This window comes from Hypanus sabinus, chromosome 6 (genome assembly GCF_030144855.1).
Source record: "Hypanus sabinus isolate sHypSab1 chromosome 6, sHypSab1.hap1, whole genome shotgun sequence".
In the NCBI taxonomy this organism is placed as follows: Eukaryota; Metazoa; Chordata; class Chondrichthyes; order Myliobatiformes; family Dasyatidae; genus Hypanus; species Hypanus sabinus.
The window spans coordinates 58,097,893-58,120,975 of NC_082711.1; the positions used below are offsets into that span (position 1 = coordinate 58,097,893).

The 23,083-nt window shown below is 38.6% G+C and overlaps 1 protein-coding gene across 2 annotated transcripts in view; it reads right to left on the reverse strand.

Moving 5' to 3' along the window:
* Positions 1-761: 761 nt before the first annotated feature.
* LOC132395499 (protein DBF4 homolog A-like) overlaps positions 762-23,083 on the reverse strand; it is an 81,807-nt gene continuing 59,485 nt past the window's right edge. For both annotated transcript variants that reach the window (XM_059972211.1, XM_059972210.1), the window contains exons 12-13: positions 10,186-10,304; positions 762-2,255 (exon numbers count right to left, since the gene is read on the reverse strand). In XM_059972211.1, coding sequence (XP_059828194.1) covers positions 1,070-2,255; positions 10,186-10,304 — 1,305 coding nt within the window. In that variant the 3' untranslated portion in view covers positions 762-1,069. The remainder of the gene's footprint in view (positions 2,256-10,185; positions 10,305-23,083) is intronic.

Below are 23,083 nucleotides of genomic sequence, written 5' to 3' on the forward strand. Positions count from 1 at the left end.
GTTTCACTATAGAGAAGAGTACAATCAATTGCTATTATAATTCTTGACTGATTACTGCTTTAATTGAAGTACCGTAGATTTGTTATTGGGTCTGAATGCTCTCAGGTAGATATTAACATAGAAATACGACAAAATGTGCAGGAGACTAATCGGACCCTCAAGCCTGCTACTTCATTCAATATTATCATGGCTAACTTCTTATCAACTTCTCTTCTGTGCCAGTTCCCCATAGTTCTCAATTCTTCATTGTTCAACAATATATTTATTTCTTCTTTACATACCGACAATGACCTAGCCTCTACAACCACATGGGATGGAGAGCTCCAAAGATTCTCCCCATTTGCAAGAAAGTTAAAACTGCGAAATGAAACATCCAAAGTTTTTGTATCAAGTTTTACAATTAATATTCTGTGCTTAACTACAACACAGATTATATTCAGAGTAAAGGTTCTTCAACTCAGCTGTACTTCAAAGATGCACTGGAACATCAAAAGTATGACATTTCTAGTACCTCTTCTTGGTACATGCATTTCACTGAAAGACTACCAAGTTCTAAGACTTTGATGTTACCCAATATAGTTCCATATACTTGGAGATGCTTTTAATCCCATCAACCTACTTTACAAATCTATGCTCCCAAGAGGGATAGCTTTATTGAAGTACTGATTAGCACTGTTACAAGGACATACTTACATGTAATCAAGCTTATAACAGTATTGGGTTTGAACTTTCTGTAATAAAATACAAATTCATTTGTGGCAATTGAAATGCAACAGAAACTATTAATACTGTTAGCTAACTGTTCTTTAATTTGAAGGGAAATTTTTACTATAATTTAAAATTGAATATAATATGAAAAGAACTAGAAAAAAATCTAAATTGACTCCTTGTTCTTAAAGCAGTAGGTAGGTAGCATTTATTATTTATTTCCAAACCTAATAGGCATGTTAAAATGATCAAGTGGAAAGACTATAACCATACTCAAATTTTTGCAAAATTGAAACAGAAATAAAACTCTTGACTGCATACACATTCTGTCCTTGAAACAAAGACTTCCATATACATTGCCCTAGAAACCAAGAAAAGATGATAAAGATGATGAATAGGTAAACAGCGACAGAACGTTCTTTGACTGATCATTATCCATTAAGTCTCTTTCCAATTCTGACATTTTCTGAGATGAATGTTCTGTAAAACCTGGAAACTCAGAATCACTACCTTCACTGGTTTGAAATAATTCCAGTAAACTTTTTGATGGCAAACTAGGAGTCTTATCTTCATCTGCCAAACAATTTTCCTTTGAAAGTATACATATTTCCATTCTGTGATTCTGAGCCTTCTTTTTACTTCTTCCATATCCAGCAGAAAATCGCACTTTCTTATGCAATTTCTTAAAAGGTGAAGAGGACCGTACAGAATGAACTTCAGTTATTTTATGTGCAATGGCATTATCTGTGGACATTATTTCACATGTGGATCCTTCTCTTGGATTTTCATTTCTGTCTTTGCCTAAAATAAATCGTTTCTGGAGAGAGTCAGACGGATTTTTAACAGGAACTGCTGCATTGAAAGGCGAACCACAATCAGTTACCCCATAATACTCAGAAACTCGTTCTGCAATTTTCTGTTCTTTGCACTTTTCCTGTAAATTAATCTTTGATGCCGTCTGCAGGTTAGTTATGTTTTTGTCACTGTCAGAACATACAGCGAAGTCTGACTGTGGCCTATTTCCACGTATGTCTTCGTCGAATGGTTGCTTATGTGAGAATTCTTCAGCAACAGATGGTGATCTCTCCTTGTCTGGCAATCTTACAAAATGATGCAACTCTTCCGAAGTATAAAGCTTTGAAATCATGGAACAACCTTCTTGTGTTGGACACAAAGATGTACTATGGAAAGTCCTGCTTTTTGTCTGATTTTCAGAGGAAACTTTGCCCTCTCTGAAAGACTTGCTATTACCAAAGGTGAATCTATCACCCATGTCAGAAATGCTAACATGACTTTGTGTAGACAAAGGCAAAAACTGGTTAGGTGAATTTAAGGTGCCTGAAGACACAATTTCCTTTAATTGAAAAGACAAACTACTTGGTTGGTTTTCCCATCCACTAACTTGTTCATTATTCTTTATTCTCCATGATATGGCATATTTATTTTCTTCCATATGCTCTTTATGTGGTCTTTGAAACTCATCGTGTAGCTCTGTGGTATTTATTTTGGAGAAAGCTTGTGTGTGCACACCACTGGTAAACTTTGTCCTAAACATGAAGAAAATACTTTTGTTAAAATCAGAATTTAATTTTCAAAATCCTTAATTATTACGCAACAAGTTAAACAATCATTATTGTAGTAATGATTTCTGCCACATCAGTGAAAATTTGCATTTCATTATTTTAGAAGGGGGATAAAGAAGTAACAGTTTAACTTGATGTAGTTTGGATAAAGATACCCACTTCATGGCTTAGTCTTAAAAGCAATTATTTGGAAGTTTAGAGGCTTATTGAAAACTTGGCATTCAATAAAAAAGGTATTCGATATTACACGTGAGAAAACGTTACTTGTGACAAAGTGATGGCTTTTATAAAGGTAAGACAATGTCATGAATACACTCAACACACACAAAATGCTGGTGGAACACAGCAGGCCAGGCAGCATCTATAGGAAGAAGCACTGTCGACGTTTCGGGCCAAGACCCTTTGTCAGGACGAACTGAAAGGAGAGATACTAAGAGATTTGAAAGTAGAGGGGGGAGGGGGAAATGCAAAATGATAGAAGACCGGAGGGAGTGGGATGAAGCTAAGAGTTGGAACGGTGATTGGCGAAATTGATACAGAGCTGGAGAAGGGAAAGGATCATGGGACGGGAGGCCTCAGGAGAAAGAAAGGGGGAGGGGGGAGCACCAGAGGGAGATGGAGAACAGGCAGGGTGATGGGCAGAGAGAGAGGGAAAAAAACAACTAAATATGTCAGGGATGGGGTAAGAAGGGGAGGAGGGGCATTAACAGAAGTTAGAGAAGTCAATGCTCATGCCATCAGGTTGGAGGCTACCCAGCCGGTATATAAGGTGTTGTTCCTCCAACCTGAGTGTGGACTCATCTTGACGGTAGAGGAGGCCATGGATAGACATATCAGAATGGGAATGGGACGTGGAATTAAAATGTGTGGCCAGTGGGAGATCCTGCTTTCTCTGGCAGACCGAGCGTAGGTGTTCAGCGAAACGGTCTCCCAGTCTGCGTCGGGTCTCACCAATATATAAAAGGCCACACTGGGAGCACCGGACGCCGTATACCACACCAGCCGACTCACAGGTGAAGTGTCACCTCACATGGAAGGACTGTCTGGGGCCCTAAATGGTGCTGAGGTAGGAAATGTAAAGGCAGGTGTAGCACTTGTTCCGCTTACAAGGATAAGTGCCAGGAGGGAGATTGGTGGGAAGGGATGGGGGGGCGAGGGTGACGAGTGGACAAGGGAGTTGCGTAGGGAGTGATCCCTGCAGAAAGGGAGAGGGAGGGAAAGACGTGCTTGGTAGTGGGATCCCTCATCCGTGACAGGTCTTTACCATTCCATCCGACCTTCAACTCTCTGAGGCAGAGTGCTCTGTCCTCAGTAAGGGCCTCAGCTTTGTCCCTCTTCGTCCACACCTCAGCGAGTTCTGCGAATGCCACGACGCTGAACTCTTCTTCCGCCGGCTCCGTCTCCGAGCTTACTTCTTTGGCAAGGACTTTCCTACCCCTACCGATGACCCCTTCTCCCGTCTTCAACCCTCCTTCTCTTCATGGACACCCCGCTCTGGTCTTCTTCCTGCTCTAGATCTCTTTATTGTTAATTGCCGACGGGACATCAACCGTCTCAACTTCACCACAACCTGTTCCAATTCCAACCTAACTCCTTCCGAACGCTCTGCTCTCCGCTCCCTCCACACCAATCCCAACCTCACTATAAAACCCGCTGATAAGGGGAGAGCTGTTGCTGTCTGGCATACTGATCTCTACCTGGTTGAGGCACAGCGACAACTCTCTGATACCTCTTCTTGACCCCACTAAGGAGCACCAGGCCCCTGTCTCCTATACCATTACCAACCTTGCTCTGGGGATCTCCCATCCACTGCCACCAACCTCATAGTTCCCACACCCCGCACTTCCCATTTCTGCCTCCTACCCAAGATCCACAAACCTGCCTGTCCAGGTAGACCTATTGTCAACTTGCTCCTGCCCCACTGAACTCATTTCTGCATACCTTGACACTGTCTTATCCCCCCTTGTTCAATCTCTTCCCACCAATATTCGTGTCACTTCTCACACTTTGAATTTTTTCAATGATTTTAAGTTCCCTGGCCCCCACCATCTTATTTTCACCATGGACGTCCAGTCCCTATATACCTCCAACCCCACCCGGACGGTCTCAAAGCTCTCCGCTTCTTTTTGGATTCCAGACCTAACCAATTCCCCTCTACCACCACTCTCCTCCGTCTAGCGGAATTAGTTCTTACTCTCAATAATTTCTCCTTTGGCTCCTCCCACTTCCTCCAAACCAAGGGTGTAGCCATGGGCACCCGCATGGGTCCGAGTTATGCCTGCCTTTTGTTGGCTTTGTGGAACAATCCATGTTCCAAGGCTATACGGGTATCCATCCCCCTCTTTTCCTTCGCTACATCGACAACTGCATGCATGCTGAGCTCATTGACTTCATTAACTTTGCCTCCAACTTTCACCCTGCCCTCAAATTTACCTGGTCCATTTCCGACACCTCCCTCTCCTTTCTTGATCTTTCTGTCTCCATCTCTGGAGATGGCCTATCTACTGATATCTACTATAAGCCTGAAGACTCTCACAGCTACCTGGACTATTCCTCTTCTCACCCTTTCTCTTGCAAAACTGCTACCCCCTTCTCACAATTCCTCTGTCTCCACTGCATCTGCTCTCAGGATGAGGCTTTTTGTTCCAGGACAAAGGAGATGTCTTCCTTTTTTAAACAAAGGGGCTTCCCCTCTTCCACCATCAACTCTGCTTTCAAACGCATCTCTCCCATTTCCCGCACATCTGCCCTCACCTCATCCGCCCGTCACCCCACTCGGGATAGGGTTCCCCTTGTCCTCACCTACCACCCCACCAGCCTACAGGTCCAATGTATAATTCTCTGTAACTTCTGCCACCTCCAACGGGATCCCACTACCAAGCACATCTTCCCCCCCCCCCCCCGCTTTCCCGCAGAGATCGCTCCCTACGCGACTCCCTAACCACTCATTTCCACTCGTCCCCCCCCATCCCTTCCCACCGATCTCCCTCCTGGCAGTTATCCTTGTAAGCGGAACAAGTGCTACACCTGCCTTTACACTTCCTCCCTCACCACCATTCAGGGCCCCAGACAGTCCTTCCAGGTGAGGTGACACTTCACTTGTGAGTCAGCTGGTGTGGTATACTGCGTCCGGTGCTCCCGGTGTGGCCTTTTATATATTGGTGAGACCCGACGCAGACTGGGAGACCGTTTCGCTGGACACCTACGCTTGGTCTGCCAGAGAAAGCAGGATCTCCCAGTGGCCACACATTTTAATTCCACGTCCCATTCCCATTCTGATAAGTCAATCCATGGCCTCCTCTACCGTCAAGATTAATCCACACTCAGGTTGGAGGAACAACACCTTATATACCGGCTGGGAAGCCTCCAACCTGATGGCATGAACATTGACTTCTCTAATTTCTGTTAATGCCCCTCCTCCCCTTCTTACCCCATCCCTGACATATTTAGTTGTTTGTTTTATTTCTCTCTCTTCTTATCACCCTGCCTGTTCTCCATCTCCCTCTGGTGCTCCCCCCCTTTCTTTCTCCTGAGGCCTCCCGTCCCATGATCCTTTCCCTTCTCCAGCTCTGTATCACTTTCGCCAATCACCTTTCCAGATCTTAGCTTCATCACACCCCCTCCGGTCTTCTCCTACCATTTTGCATTTCCCCCTCCCCCCACTACTTTCAAATCTCTTAGTATCTCTCCTTTCAGTTAGTCCTGACAAAGGGCCTCGGCCCGAAACGTCGACAGTGCTTCTTCCTATAGATGCTGCCTGGCCTGCTGTGTTCCACCAGCATTTTGTGTGTATTGTTTGAATTTCCAGCATCTGCAGATTTCCTCATGTTTGCTCATGAATACACTTGCTATTTTATAGATAGTGGATCTGATATGCTCATAAACACAAGAGTTTTTGCAGATGCTGGAAATCCAGAGCAACACACACAAACTCAGCAGGTCAGGCAGTATCAGTGGAGAAGAATAAACAGTTGGCATTTCAGTCTGAGACACTTCATCAGGGCTGGAAAGGAAGAGTGAGAGGGAGAACCCAGCTTCTCACTTCACCCTCCCACCCACCAACCTTCCCTCTCACCTGTTTCACCTGTCACCTGCTATGTACTTCTTCCCCTCCTCCACTCTCTTATTTTGGCTTCTTCCCTCTTTTTTTTATCAGTCCTGATGAAGAGTCTCAGCCTGAAAAGTAAACTCTTTATTCTCCTACTTCGAAGCTGCCAGACCTGCTGAATTCCTCCAGTATTTTGTGCATATATTTTAATCGATCTTTAATTTTCATACTAAAGCAGGTATAATTATTTGGACATTAAATATTTGTAATTATAATAAATAGATTTATTACATTGCCAATATAAAATAAACATAATATCAGGTAAAACACAGCTAATGCAATTTGTTCTTCTCTCATACTATAGACAAATAAGTTATAAAGTTCTCAAGTGTTTTAAAGTGTTCTAAAGTGCATACAATATAAATTGAACTCAGGAACATCTCATAAAACCAAAGTAAAAAACTATACAAAAATTGTATAACTAGACACCAAACAATTCTTGAAGAATTAACGGAGATAAGTCCTCAAGTTTACGTAAAAAGTTCCCCTAAACTTTATCACCGATGTTAGAGCAGAAATAAGGGAAAATAAAAAGGGTGTCTGTCAGAATATTGACCATAGTGAACTTGGTCTCAAAGGCCACAGAAAATTACACTGATAGGATGGGGCTAAGTAGCACAAAACAAGTGACCTGTCTTGAAAAAGTCCTCAGCATCCAGTCCTTGGTATCAAGTAGCTGCAGTAGTCCAGGGCAACGATCCAGAGCTCACATTCTTGAATGTGGCAGTAAATGATGACATCGATAAAAGCATCCACATTCAAATAATGAATTTTTACAACAGAACACAGGGATCATGCAAATGTTGGTAGTAGGAGCACAACCAAGATGTGGATGGCTGTGCACTAACAGCAGGAGAAAAATATCAATGAAGATATTTAATCTTCTTGATTTGTTAAGGAGTTGACATAAATGGGTTGAGCAGGTTGCTGAAAACATGTACCTTGTTCAGATGAATGGACAACTGTTAAGGTGGTAGAATTGGCAACTATAGGAGCCATGCACCTATTTTCTATCTGCATTGTATTTTGTGTTGTAAGTGTATTATAGTAGTCACTTGGGTGGGGGCATGGTAGAAACAAAGAGTTTAATAGTAGTCATGCTTTGTCTTTGAAGTTCAGTAGATTTAGTAAGTGAGCCAGGGTGACATCTTTTTTGTTGACCACTTAATTGCATTTAAAATTGCTTAATTTCACATAAGTCCACTTAAGTATGCTTAATTGCATTGAAGAAAGCTCAAGTATGTTTAATACACTAAAACTGTTTATTTTGTTACATCGCCAGTTTGAGTTTCATTAGTTTTTACCGCTTTGAGATTATTTGCTTTGCTAGTTTCTTAATAAAGATTGAACATATTCTTCAGCTTTGGAGCCTTGCTACTGGATTGGACAGGAAAATATGTCATACAGGATTAACCCCGCCCCCCCCCCCCCCCGCATAGTCTCGAAGTGGTGTTGTTTTGTTTGAGTAGCTGCTATAGCAAGAGTACTTCTGCAAGTTATGAAAACTAATATAATTAATTTTGCCAATCTTCTGCAACAATCCTGTCTATCTATTATGGATTGACAATAGAATTCAAAGGGGCTGTTGGACATGCAGTCGGGCAGTAAATATACATAAGATAATTGACATTATCTGAGGTTCCTATCAAAGAGTAGTAACATTTAAGTGAGGAAGAGAGCAAGAATGGAACATCAGCTAGTTCTCTTGCCTATGCTTTCCTCATTTTATTTCTACTCACATGAGTTTGTCTCCTATCAAACCTCCAGAATCATTCCTACATTCTCCTTCCTATACCTCAAAACTCCTACTACCCTTTCCTTGGTGAAATCCACAATGTTCTCGATGAAGTACCTTATGTGTACTTTCAACACTGAATGCTCAATATATATTGCCTATCAAAAAGTATTCACCCCCCCCCCCCGTGGAAGTTTTCATGTTTTATTGTTTCACAACATTAAATCGCAGTGGATTTAATTTTGATTTTTTTTGACACTGATCATCTGAAAAAGACTTCTTCGTGTCAAAGTGAAAACAGTCCTCTACAAAGTTATCTAAATTAATAACACACAAAATAATTGATTGCATAAGTATTCACCCCCTTTTATGAGACACACCAAATCATCACTGGTGCAGCCAATTGGTTTTAGAAGTCACATACTTAGTTAAAAGGAGATCTGTTTTTGGAGACCTACGTGCAGTCAATGTATTTCAATTGATTGTAGTAAAAATACACCTGTATCTGGAAGCTCCAACTGCTGGTGAGTCAGTATCCTGGCAAAAACAACATCACAAAGAGAAAAGAACACTCCAAGTAACTCTGTGAAAAGGTTATTGAAAAGCACAAGTCAGCAGATGGATACAAGAAAATTTCCAAGTCACAGAATATCCCCTGGAGTACAGTTAAGTCAATCATCAAGAAATAGAAAGAATATGGCACAGCTGTAAACCTGCCTAGAACGGGCTGTCCTCAAAAACTGAGGGACCATGCAAGAAGGGGACTAGTGAGAGAGGACACCAAGAGACCTATGATAACTCTGGAGGAGTTTCAAGCTTCAGAGGATGAGAAATGACAGACTCCACATACAAAAACCTTTGCCTGGAGGCTTGAAAGCCACTGTTGGAAAAAACCCCACAAGAAATCTTGGCTAGGAGTTTGCCAGAAAGCAGGTGGGAGACTCTGAAGTCAGCCAGAGGGGGGTTCTATGGTCTGATGAATCCAAAATAGAGCATTTTGGCCATAAGCCAAACACTGCACATCATCAAAAACATACCATCCCTACAGTGAAGGATGGTGGTGGCAGCATCATGCTGTGAGGATGCTTCACTGCAGCAAGCCCTGTAAGGCTTGTTAAGGTAGGGGGTAAAATACAGGGAAACCCTGGAGAAAAACTGGATGCAGTCTGCAAGAGAACTGTGAATCTGGAGATTTGTTTTCCAGCAAGACAATGACCTCAAGCATAAGCCAAAGCTACATAGGAATAGCTTAAAAACAAGAAGTTAATGTCCTGGAGTGATCAAGTCAGATTCCAGACCTCAATCCAATTAAGATTTTGTGGCCGAACTTGAAAAGGCTGTTCATTCACAATCCCCATGCAATCTGACAGAGTCTTATCCACACAGACTCAAGACTGTAATTGTTGCCAAAGGTCCGTCTCCTAAATATTGACTTGAAGGGGATGAATACATAAGCAATCAATTATTTTGTGTTTTATATTTGTGATTAATTTAGATTACTTTGTAGAGATCTGTTTTCACTTTGAAACGAAGGAGTCTTTTTCTGTTTATCAGTTTCAAAAAAGCCAAATTAAATTCGCCATGATTCAATATTGTAAAACAATGAAACATGAAAACTTCCCAGGGGGTGAATACTTTTTATACGTACTGTTAATACATGTGAAGACCATTTGATCTGGTGGAGGAACCACTTCTACAGGTATGCTGGGTGCAACCATGACAGGAGCCCAGAGGGTGATGTAAGAGTTTGATGCGGTTAACTATGTTACAGTGAATGGCAATGGAAAGTAACAGTCACAGATTTAAAGAAAGTCATATTAAACTTCATGGACTTTATGTTTAAGTAAAGATTACGGAATTTCCAAGAAATGTCTAAAAATTGACCAATAAACATAGTTAAAACCAGTTAACTATAGATGCTCTATCAATGGAAAGCAGACATCAAAGGATAAGCTCTTTTTGGGTAGTCTTCAGGGACTATCTCTTTAAATACGATTCTGACATTAATATTTTTTTCTCATGTAATCCAAAACAGAAAATATCTTTCTTACCTTTTTACCTTATCTTTCTGAAACTCTACAAAGTCACAGTCAAACTGGGAAATTATTTTATCCACAACATCAAATTCGGTGCTCTCCGAGAACCTTCTATGATGCTCGCTTTTCAGATGCTAATTTAAAAAGAAAACAGGATCAGACAAAAACAATGTTATAATAGCAGAATTATCAAAAAATCGAAACTTGCTGAATCTGTTCAAAAGTAGATCTATCACGGCTAATGAGTCATACAAGTGCCCTATTCCTTCTATCTCCCCGTATCATCTCATCCTCTTAGTTTCCTGAAATGCGTACATTCAGATTCAGAATCAGAATCAGACTTTAATTGCCAAGTACCTGTGCACATACAAGGAATTTACTTCCAGCAGATGTTGTCTCTCTGCTCATAACAATAATAATGATAAATATAAATGAAAATATAGATTATACATACAAGTAGTGCAATCCAAGTAATAGTTAGCCGACAGTTAACTGTTCAGCAAAGTGACCGCAGTAGGGAAAAAACTTCTCCAGTGCCTATTAGTCTTAGTCTTTCTCTTTCTTGAATATTTTTAATCCATTGGTCCCAACATACTCTGTACATATACCCCATGGAATGCATGGGTTTCCACCGAGTGCTCTGGTTTCCTCCACTGTCCAAAGGTGTACTGGTTATTAATAGGTTAGATGGTAATTTCAGATAGTCCCATGATTAGACTAGGGTTAAATCAGGGGTTGCTGTGCAGTGCAGACTGAAGGGCCAGAAGGGCCTATTCTGCGCTGTATCTCAATAAGTAAAGAAAAAGGCAGCATTCTTCATTAAGGAACCCCATCACACAGGACGTTTCTCTTCTCATTGCTACCATCAAGGAAGTGGTGCAGGAAGGAGCCGGAAGGCACACTCCACATTTCAGAGACAGCTTCTTCCCTTCTGCCATCAGATTTCTGAATGGGCATTGAATCCATGAACACTATTTTCTCCTCTTTTTTGCACTACTTATTTAATTTTATATTTTATATTTTATATGTATTTATTGTAATTTATAGTTGTTTTTATTATATATTGCATTGTACTGTTGTCATAAAACAACAAATTCCCAACATATGCCAGTGATTCTGATTCTGTACTTAAATGTCATCACTTAACACAATAGTAAACAGAAGCAGAAATTCAAAGGATATCAGTTGTAGAATGACCAATCCTCAAAATTTCCTTGGTGTACCTCTACTTGCATAGCTTCACATATAAAGTTTGGGAGTCTAGAACTACCAGGGGCGCTACAAACTGCTGGTGGAACTCAGTGGGTCACATAGTATCTGTGGGGTAAAAAAGGAAGAGGGAGTGGTGAAACAGGAGTGACAGTGATCACCTCATCTGTGCTTATTCTCATCAATGTAGCCTCCTTCAAGCATGCACTAAACTAATGATTTTCAGAACAATGTACTCATTCTGCAATAGCAACCTCAAGCTCCGAGCTGTATGCAATTCTAGCTTCCTACTCCCACACCAACCTGTTCACCTTCAGCCTTCTCCAGTGCCAGGCTTCTCCAAAGCCTAATGCAAACTAGACAACACCACCTTATATTCTGCTTGGATAATCTACAACCCAATAGCTTGAACACTGAATTTTCCAATCTCAGTTAATTTTAACCTCCTGTGACCCAACCACCCCTCCTTCTGGTGCTTTTCCCATTATTTCCTTGAGTCCCTATCACCCATTTCGCCCTCCTCATCTCCTCCTGGTTTATCCACCAGTGCCCACTCAATTTACATATCAGATCCCCACTTCCCCAACTAGCTTCTTCTACCCAAGTAGAAGTTGCAACAAGGTATAGGTTAAAGTAATGCCCAGCAAAGATAGTTTGCAGGTACTGTCAGAATCAGAATCAGGTTTATTATCACCAGCATATGTCATTAAATTTATTAACTTAGTGGCAGCAGTACAATGCAATACATGATAATATAGAAAAAAAGTCAATTACTGTACAGTAAGTATATGTACATAATTATTTAATAGTTAAATTAAAAATAGTGCAAAAACAGAAATAACATTAAAAAAGTAAGATAGTGTTCATGGGTTCAATGTCCATTTAGGAATTGGATGGCAGAGGGGAAGCTGTTTCTGAATCGCTGAGTGTGTGCCTTCAGGCTTCTGTATCTCTTTCTTGACGGTAAATAAGAGGGCACGTCCTGGGTGATGGAGGTCCTTAATAATGGACACCACCTTTCTGAGGCACCACTTCTTTTTTTTTAAAAAACTTTTTTTATTGCATTTTTAAATGATTACAAAGTATGAAAAAAACAATGTATATAACCCTTACCCCCTCCCCTTAACCCCTCCCCCCAACTGCCCTATAGAAAAAAAAAGAAAGAAAGAAAGAATGCCTGGTTGTTGGAAGATCTCCACATGCTCCATGGAATTCGTAATAACTTTAATATGTATATTTATTTCTTTCCCCTAATAACCAATTGTTTCATCTTCAGAGCATCTATATATTTAATCCTGTCTTTTGTAAATAAGGGCTCCAAATTTTCAGAAATGTTTCATATTTATCTCTTAAATTATAAGTAATTTTTTCTAATGGAATACAACCATAGATTTCTTTCTTCCAAGAATCTATACTTAAATGTGTATCCGATTTCCAAGTAACTGCAATAGCTTTTTTGGCTACTGCCAGTGCAATTTTTATAAATTCTTTCTGATACTTATTTAGTTTGAGTTTCGGTTTTATCCCTTCAATATCACCTAGTAAAAATAATATTGGATTATGAGGAAGTTGTGTTCCTGTAATTTGTTCCAGTAAAAGTCTTAAATTTGTCCAAAAAGGTTGAATTTTAGAGCAAGACCATGTCAAATGTAAAAAAGTACCAGTTTCCTGGTTACATCGGAAACACTGATCTGATAAATTTGGAATTTTTTTATTTTTTGTGGTGTAATATATAATTGATGTAGAAAATTATACTGCACTAATCTTAACTGAACATTTATTGTATTTGTCATACTATCAAGACATAGTCTTGACCAATTTGTTTCTTCAATTTTAATATTCAAATCACTTTCCCATTTTTGTCTTGACTTATGGACTCCTTGTTTAATTACCTGTCTTTGAATCAAGTTATACATGCAAGATATAAATTTTTTAATATTTCCTTTTTGAATTAAAATTTCAATTTCATTAGATTTCGGCAATAACATTGTTTGACCTAATTTTTCTCTTAAATACGCCCTTAATTGAAAGTAACAAAATAAAGTGTTGTTTGATATTTTATATTTATTCTTTAATTGATCAAATGACATTAATATACCTCCTTCAAAACAATTCCCTATATATCTAATCCCATTTTGAATCCAATTATATAAAAGTTGATTGTCCATTGTGAAAGGAATAAGTCTATTTTGAATTAAAGATCTCTTTGCTAATAAAGATTTTTTTGTCTCATCATCAACATTTATCTTATTCCATAAATCAATCAAATGTTTTAATATAGGAGATTCTTTCTTTTCCCGTATCCATTTAGATTCCCATTTGTATATAAAATCTTCTGGTACATTTTCTCCTATTTTATCTAATTCTATTCTAATCCATGCCGGTTTATCTTTCTCGAAAAAAGATGCAATAAATCTAAGTTGATTTGCTTTATAATAATTCTTAAAATTTGGAAGTTGTAATCCTCCTAGATCAAATTTCCATGTCAATTTTTCCAAAGATATTCTTGACATCTTACCTTTCCAGAGGAATTTCCTCACATATTTGTTTAACTCTTGAAAAAACTTCTGGGGTAATTGTATTGGTAATGATTGAAATAAATATTGTAGTCTAGGGAATATATTCATTTTTATAGTATTTACTCTACCTACTAATGTTATTGGTAATGCCATCCAGTTTTCAAGATCTTCCTGAATTTTTTTCAAAAGTGGTAAGTAATTTAATTTGTATAAGTTTTTTATATCATTATCAATTCTTATACCTAAATATTTTATACCATTTGCTGGCCATCTAAATTGAGTTATTAATCAACATTGATTATAATCTCCTTTAGTAAGAGGTAAAATTTCACTTTTATCCCAATTTATTTTATAACCCGATATTTTCCCATATTCTTCTAGTCTATAAGATAATTTGGATAGTGAATGTAATGGATCTGTTAAATAAAGTAGAACATCATCAGCAAATAAGTTAATCTTGTATTCTTCCTGATTAACTCTGAAACCCTTAATATCTGGGTCCATTCTAATTAATTCAGCTAGTGGTTCTATTGCCAACACAAATAAAGCAGGTGATAGTGGGCAACCTTGCCGAGTTGATCTTGTTAACTGAAATGATGTTGAAATTTGACCATTTGTCACTACTTTAGCTTTGGGATTAGTATTTAAGGTTTTAATCCATTTTATAAATGATGTTCCTAGTCCATATTTTTCCAATACCTTAAATAAAAAATCCCATTCCAATCTATCAAATGCTTTTTCTGCATCTAAAGCAACTGCCACACTCATTTCCTCCCTCTTTTGTGCTAAATGGATTATACTAAATAACCGAGTTACATTATCTGCTGATTGTCTATTTTTGATAAATCCTGTTTGATCCATATGCACTAATTTTGGTAAGCATTTAGATAATCTATTAGATAAGATTTTTGCTATTATTTTATAATCGGTGTTTAATAAAGAAATAGGTCTATATGATGCTGGTTTTAAAAGGTCTCTATCTTTTTTTGGCAATACTATTAAAATAGCTGTTGAAAAAGATTCTGGAAGTTTATGCGTTCTTTCCGCTTGATATATTAACTCCATAAAAGGAGGAATTAATAAATCTTTAAACTTTTTATAAAATTCAGGTGGAAAACCATCTTCTCCTGGAGATTTATTACTTTGAAGTGATCCCAAAGCTTCTTCAACTTCCTTCAATATAAAAGACATACCTAATCCCTTCTGTTCTTCTGTATTTAATTTTGGAAGAGTTATTTGTGATAAAAATTCTTCTATCTTAACGTCATCATTCTTTGATTCTGATTTATACAACCCAGAATAAAAATTCTTAAAAGCCTCATTAATTTCTAGAGGTTTATAAGTAATTTCATTCACTTTTGTTCGAATTGCATTTATTGTTTTAGAAATCTGATCTGCTTTTAACTGCCATGCAAGAACTTTATGTGATCTTTCACCTAATTCATAATATCTCTGTTTAGTTCTCATAATTGCTTTTTCTGTTCGATATGTCTGGAGTGTATTATATTTTAACTTCTTATTAATAAGTTGTCTTCGTTTTTCTTCTGTCATATTTCTTTGAGATTCTTTTTCTAATTTTATAATCTCTTTTTCCAATTGATCTATTTCTATCATATATTCCTTCTTAATTTTAGAAGTATAACTTATTATCTGGCCTCTCAAATATGCTTTCATTGCTTCCCACAATATAAATTTATCATCAACTGAATGTAAATTTGTATCTAAAAAGAACTGAATCTGCTTTTTCATAAAATCACAAAAATCTTGACGTTTTAGTAAAATTGAATTAAATCTCCATCTATAAATTGATTCCTCTTTATCTATCATTATCATTGTCATTATTAAAGGAGAGAGATCAGACAATATTCTTTCTTTATATTCCACGTTTTTCACTCTATCTTGAATATTTGTTGATAATAGGAAAAAATCTATCCTTGAATATGTTTATGTCTATTTGAATAGAATGAATAATCCCTTTCTTTTGGATTGATTCTTCTCCATATATCAATCAAATTTAAATCTTTCATCAATGATAGAGGTAATTTTGCTACTTTTGATTTTGTAATAGCCTTTGTTGATCTATCTAAAACTGAATCTAAACAAAAATTAAAATCTCCACCTATTAATATTTTATCATGTGCATTAGCCAAATTCAAAAAGACCTCCTGTATAAATTTTACATCATTTTCATTTGGTGCATAAATATTCATAAGAGTCCATAGTTCTGAAAAAATTTGACAATGTATAATTAAATATCTTCCTGCTGAATCAATTAATACATTTTGTATTTTAATTGGTAAATTTTTATTAACCAAAATTGCAACTCCTCTTGCCTTTGAGTTAAATGAAGCTGCAATAACATTTCCAACCCAGTCTCTTTTTAATTTCTGATGTTCTATATCCGTTAAATGAGTTTCTTGTAAGAAAGCTATATCTATTTTCATTTTTTTAATGTATGTTAAAATTCTTTTTCTTTTTATTGGTCCATTAAGCCCATTAACATTAAAACTTAAAAAATTCAATAAATTAGTCATTATTTTTATTTATGTTACTCCAATCTATAATAATACCTAATCTTTCAACTTTCATTGTATCCTGGGAAATCTTTTTAGAAGTCTCCATGTTGCTATGTGTGTCCCCACCAATCATCCAGGCAAAAGAATAGAAGAAAAATAGAAAATAAAGAAAAAAACAAAATACCCCCCTACTAACGTTGTGAAAGAAAGGAAACACAACATTACCCCCCTCTATTGTACGGGTCATGGCAATCGCCATGATTACACACGTGAATCCCGTAGTAACCGATTCAAAGCTCCCCAGCCCCCCCGCAACATAAAAAATATATATATAAAAAAAACATACTATTCTCAATTAATATTTCTAAAATATTACTTTTCTCCCTTATATCGTCCTTAAATGTCCATCAGTTCCATTTGCTTTCTCTGTCTTCGTCTTTAACCATTACATTTAGAAATCTCTACTTTTAATTAACGAAGAGATGAAAGTTTTTGTGCAAACACCTCCGCATCTTGATAATCAGAAAAAAATCTTTTTCCTTCCTCCAAAAAAATTATCAGTGTTGCTGGGTGACGCATTAAAAACTTATAACCTTTTTCCCACAAAACATTTTTAACTGGATTAAATTCTTTCTTTCTCTTCAAAAGGTTATAACTTATATCAGGATAAAAAAGAACTGGTTTCTCAGCTATCATCAACGGACCTTTTCTTCTTTTAGCACCCTGGGCAGCCGCCCTCAAAATCTTTTCTTTATCCTGGTATCTTAAACATCTTATCAAAATTGATCGCGGATTTTGATCATCTTGAGGTCTTGGTCTTAAGGCTCTGTGCACCCTTTCAATCTCAATTAAAGATTCTTCTCCCATTTCCAATTTTTCAGGAATCCATTTTTGAAAAAAATTTTTCGGGTCTTCTCCTTCGGTACCTTCTTTAAGTCCAACAATTTTAATATTGTTGCGTCTACTAAAATTTTCAAGTTTATCAATTTTTCCCACGAGTTGTTTTCTTTCTGATGTCCAGGCATCATTATCATCTTCCATCCTCTTCATTCTTCCCTCCATTTCTTCCATTTTGACGTCCAAATCTGTAATTTTCTTTTCCATTTTTTCCTGTTTCTTTGTCATTTTATCAAACATAGCCTCCATATTTGTTATTTTTTCTGTAATTACTTTTAATGCATTTAATTTTTCTAATTTATGCATTATTTGCCTCAAAGTCTTTTTTGTATTTTCAGAGGAACTTTCATCTTGATCTCCATCTTCGTCTGATTTTTCCAGAGAGTCCGGCTCTCTCTCAGACTCACTTTCACTGTCGGTTTCAGTCGTTGCTGGGTTTTGTAGTTCTGGTTGCTCTCTTTTGCGCATGCTCGTTCCTTTACGCTTGTGCAGTTCTCGTTGATCTTTCCCTTTAGAAATGGCTGATGCTGCCGCAGTCTCCTTTTCTGTTTCACCGGTGGTGTGTTGTACCTGAGTCCGCGGTTCTTCGGTAGATGTAGGCCTTGATTCTGTTCCAACTTGAGCGGTCTTCGCGGTAGCAGTTTTCTTCGTCCTCTGTTTATGAGGCATAGCTTAAAACAATCCGGAGTAGTTTATAAGTAACCTTAGAAAAGTATTAATTAACTTTTCTTCACTTAAACATTAATTTATTAACTTTTTTACGGGAGGGCTGGGTTCCAGCGTCTCGATCCTACGTCATCACGTGATGTCCCCCAGGCACCACTTCTTGAAGATGTCTTGGATACTGCAGAGGCTACTACTCAAGATAGAGCTGACTAATTTAACAACTTCTATAGCTGCTTTCGATCCTGTACAGTAGCCCCCTCATATCAGACAGTGATACAACCTGTCAGAATGCTCTCCACAGTACATCTGTAGAAGTTCTTCAGCGCTTTAGGTGACAAACCAAATCTCCTCAAACTCCTAAAGAAATATAGACTCTGTCTTGCCTCCTTTATAACTGCATCGATATGTTGGGACAAGGTTAGATCCTCAGAGATCTTGACATCCAGGAACTTCAAGTAGCTCATTCTCTCTACTTCTGACCCCTCTATGAGAATTGCCCATCCTTAAGTCCACAATCAGCTCTTCGGTCTTATTGACGTTGAGTGCAAGATTGTTACTGCGACACCACTCAACTAGCTGGTATACTTCACTCCTGTACACCCTCTCATCCCCATCTGAGATTCTACCAACAAAGATTGTATCATCAGCAGATTTGCCATTTGATCCATACCTAGTCCAGCCATGAATATAGAGAGAGTAGAGCAATGGGCTAAGTATATATCCCCGAGGTGAACCAGTGTTGACCATCAGCAAGAATGAGGTATTATTACCAATCCGCACAGAGTGTGGTCTTCCAGTTAGGAAGTCGAGGATCCAATTGCATTGGGACGTTCAGAGGCCAGGTTCTGTAGCTTTTCCATTAGGACTGTGGGACGTAGGTGCTTGTACTGTCCAAGTGATCTAGGGCCATGTGAAGAGCCATTGAGATTGCATCTGCCGTAGACCTATTTTGGCGATAGGTAAATTGCAGTGGGTCCAGGACCTTTCTGAGAAAGGTGTTGATTCTAGCCATGACCAACCTCTCACATCACCATAGATGCGAGCATTATTGGGCATTAAGGCAGCTCAATCTACTCTTCTTAGGCACTGGTATAATCGTTGCACTTCTGAAGCAGGTGGGAACTTGCGACCATAGTTGAAAATGTCCTTGAATACTTCCACCAGTTGGTTGAACAAATTTTCAGAGCCTTACCAGGTACTCCATCAGGGCCTGCCACTTTGCAAGGCTTCAGCCTCCCGAAAGACAGCCTGATGTTGGCCTCCGAGACAGAGATCACAGAGTCACCAGGTGCAGCAGGGATCTTCACAACTTAGTTACATTCTCCCTTTCAAAGTATGCATAGAAGGCGTTGAGCTCATCTGCTCATCTGGTAGTGAAACATCACTGCCATTCATGCTATTGGGTTTTGTTTTGTAGCAATAAAATGTACAAACCCCACCAGAGTTGACATGCATCAGTGGTTGTCTCCAAGCTCATTCAGAATGGTTACTCTGCTCTTGAAATAGCCCTCCACAAGTCATACCTGGTTTTCTTGCACAGACCTGGGTCACCAGACCCAAATGCTACAGGTCTTGCCCTCAGCAGACGATGAACCTCCTGGTCTGGGAACGTATAACAAGTTTTTGTATGCACACATTCATCCACACAGGTTTTAATGAAGTCAGTAACAACTGCAGCATACTCATCCAGATTCGAAGATAAATCCCTGAATACAGTCCAGTCCACTGATTCAAAGCAGCTCTGTGTTTCCCTTGTCCATACCTTCTTGGTTTTCACTACTGGTCTTGCAGACCTCAGTCTCTGCCTATACTCAAGGAATAGAAGTACAGCCAGGTGATCAGACTGTCTGGTGTGTAGGCATGGGAAAGCATGGTAAGCATGGTGGCGTAAGTGATCCAGTGTATTGTTCCCTCTGGTATTACTAGCAAATTGTTGATGATAATTATTTGGTGACTTTTTCAGGACGACCTGGTTAAAATCCCCCAAAATGATGGTGAAGGCATCAGGGTATGGTTTCATGTATGTTGATCACATTGCTCAGATCATCTAGAGCCTGATTGACACTGGCCTGACATGGAATGTACACCACCACCCAAATGATCACTGACACCTCAAGCGGCAGGTAAAATAGACGACATTTAATTGCAAGATATTCCAAGTCTAGTGAGCAGAATTAGGACATCAGTGACACATTTATGCACCAAGAGGAACTGATCTTGAGGCATTAACCTCCACCTCTGCTTTTGAGAGATTCAACAGCCCTATCCTGACTGTGTATAGTGAATCCATTAATCTGAATATCCGCGTACGGTATGGAAGGGGTTAACTAGGATTCTGTAATTCTGAGGACGCATGCAGTCCTAACATCCATCTGGTACATTGCCTTAGCTCTGAGATTGTCAATTTTACTTACTAGAGACTGTACTTTTGCCAGCAATATAGTCTGTAGTAAGAGTAGCAAACCCCCCCCACTTTTTTTTATAAAAACACACATGTAGCCCGGACAGGCAGCCAAGTTTCCTTCAAGGGGTCCAATAAGAAGTACTTCCACAATTGGCTTTCTTTCCATCAGTTTTAAGCAACAATAGATTGTTCAACTGATTTAAAACAACTTTGTTAACCGTACATACCTTGGGTGCAGAAGAGATTCTCAACTGTAGCATGCTTAAACGGGAATATTTAATTGTATCTATTGTACTGTGCCACAACATCACCCTGAAGGCACCCCAGAAGTAGTGTGCAGTTATTCCAAGCAAATGAGGCAATAGGTGAGGTCTTTGAGGAGCTTCGCTTTCCTTTGCACAGCATGGGGCTGGAGGCATTTGGCAAACCAAGACAAGGAAGCAAAGGAAAGATTCTAGGGTAACATTTACTTTTTATTAGTTAGCTTACTAATTCTGAAGTACTATTGGCCTATAGGCTTCAGGTACTATTGGCTATTAATACTTGTATTACCATGATGTGATTGGTGATTGATTATGCAAATAACAAATTTAAATATCCAGAAGTTTACCAATTGTTCAATATCTATATCCAACTAGTCAATTTCTCCATAATAATGGCATTTCCTTGTTCAAACTTAGAACAGTTTGGTGACAAGGGCCATGCAGTTCTCCTTGTGCACAAGTTAATTAAGTGTGATTAAGAAATGAGTGCATGTTTTTCCTGAGTCCAGTTAATAAGCAATGACACCTACTTCTCATCTTCCTTACTCATCAGATTTCAGCACGATAGCCACTTATCACCCTCCTAGCTTTCTCCATCTTCACCTGGCTTTACTTTTGCTTGCTTTGACCTATCATCGATCTGCCTGTCTCCCAATTCTGCCTCTCTTGGCATCCTTTACATCACCTCTGATCACCAATTGCCTCTTAGCCTCTATCTTACCACTCCACTTCGCCTCTTCATACTGGCAACTCCCCTCCCCACTCTCATTTCTGATGAAGTTTTTCCACTTGAAATGTTGACAATTCCTCCCTCCCCAGTCCTTTGGATATTGCTTGACCCATTGAGCTCCTCCAGCAATTTGTGTATCACACGAGATCCCAAAAGCTGTAAACTTTAACATATGAGATCCTGCCAATATTGGAAAACCAGAGCAACAGATTCAAAATGCTGGAGGAACTCTGCAGTCCCTTGTGCCTTTGCCTTGAGTGCTATTCTAATGCTGAGCATCCACTGTGGTACTCCATTGCACGTATCATACCATATGGGGATGCTGGCGGCTTATGTAAGATGTATGCACAGGGAGTACTTAATGCTCAGCAGTAATCCTCTGCCAATCAACTAAACCAAAACTTGGCATCAGAGTCTCTTCCTGGCAATGACAAAAAGGAACAACAAAATGACAAGTCGTTCCTTGTTTATTACCGTCCTAACATTTTTGAGTACAATCTATGGCCCCTGTACCCACGCTAAACAGATCTTAGAACTTGCAGAATCATAGAGACATACGACAAGTAAAAAGGCCCTTCAACCTACTGAGCCAATGCAAACTACCAATTTAGTAGTTTATTGGTTTAAAATTGTCACATGCACCAAGATACAGTGAAAGGCTTGTCTTACATACTGTTCACACAGATTAAATCATAACAGTGCACTGAGGTGGAACAAGGTAAAATTATTCAAATCCTGAATCAAGACACCTAGTAGCCATGATCTAACCAAATACTGGATGGGGTACAATCCTGTGTTTCAACAGGATGGAAGCCAGATTATGCAAATTGAAAAGGAAAATAACTTATAATTCATGACAGTTAAGGGCATTTTTCATTGCTTTATTGGTTTGGAAATTTTACTTATTGATGGGTTGAGGTTTCGTTCTGAGTTTAATAGTATAACTTCAACAGTATGTATCAATAAAATTTAAACTAATCATAGTATTTCTCTTTTGTATCTAAACAGCGTATCAAGCAGAACAAGAAAGCAAGCAAGTTTACTTGTATAGCACATTTCAAACACAAGACAATTCAAAGAACAAGATATAATAATCAAATATCAAATTTCACGCAATATACAAGAAAATAAAATCTCAAAAATAGAAATGATAAATAGAAGTTACAGTGCAGGATATTCTAATTAAAGGCTACAGCGAAAGAGAAGTTTTAAACCTTGATTTAAAAGAGCGTAAAGTTGGGACAGACTTCAGATCCTCTGGAACATTTTAACTGAAAGATGCTTCACCATGTTTAGTTTTGATCCTGGGGATGGTGAGCAGACTCACCCCAGACAACCTGGGAGCTTGGGAAGGTTCATAATGCAGCAAGAGATCGGATATGCCCCAGACCACTCAGTGCTCGATAAACCAGCAGTAATATTCTAAAGTCAACCCTCTGATGCACAGGAAGCCAGTGTAGCGATCTGAAAACTGGACTGAAATGGTCTACTTTCTTGGTCTTAGTGAGGACTCTAGCAGTAGTGTTCTGAATGAGCTGCAGCTGCCCGGGGAATTTTTTTGTTTTATCTAGAGAACTGCCATTAGTTAAGTCAGCTTAAAATAAATGCACGGACAAGTTTTTCTAGATCTTGCTGAGACTCAAGCCCTTTAAGTTTCACGATATTTTTTGAGATGGTAGAGGGCTTACTTTATGATTGTCTTAATGTGG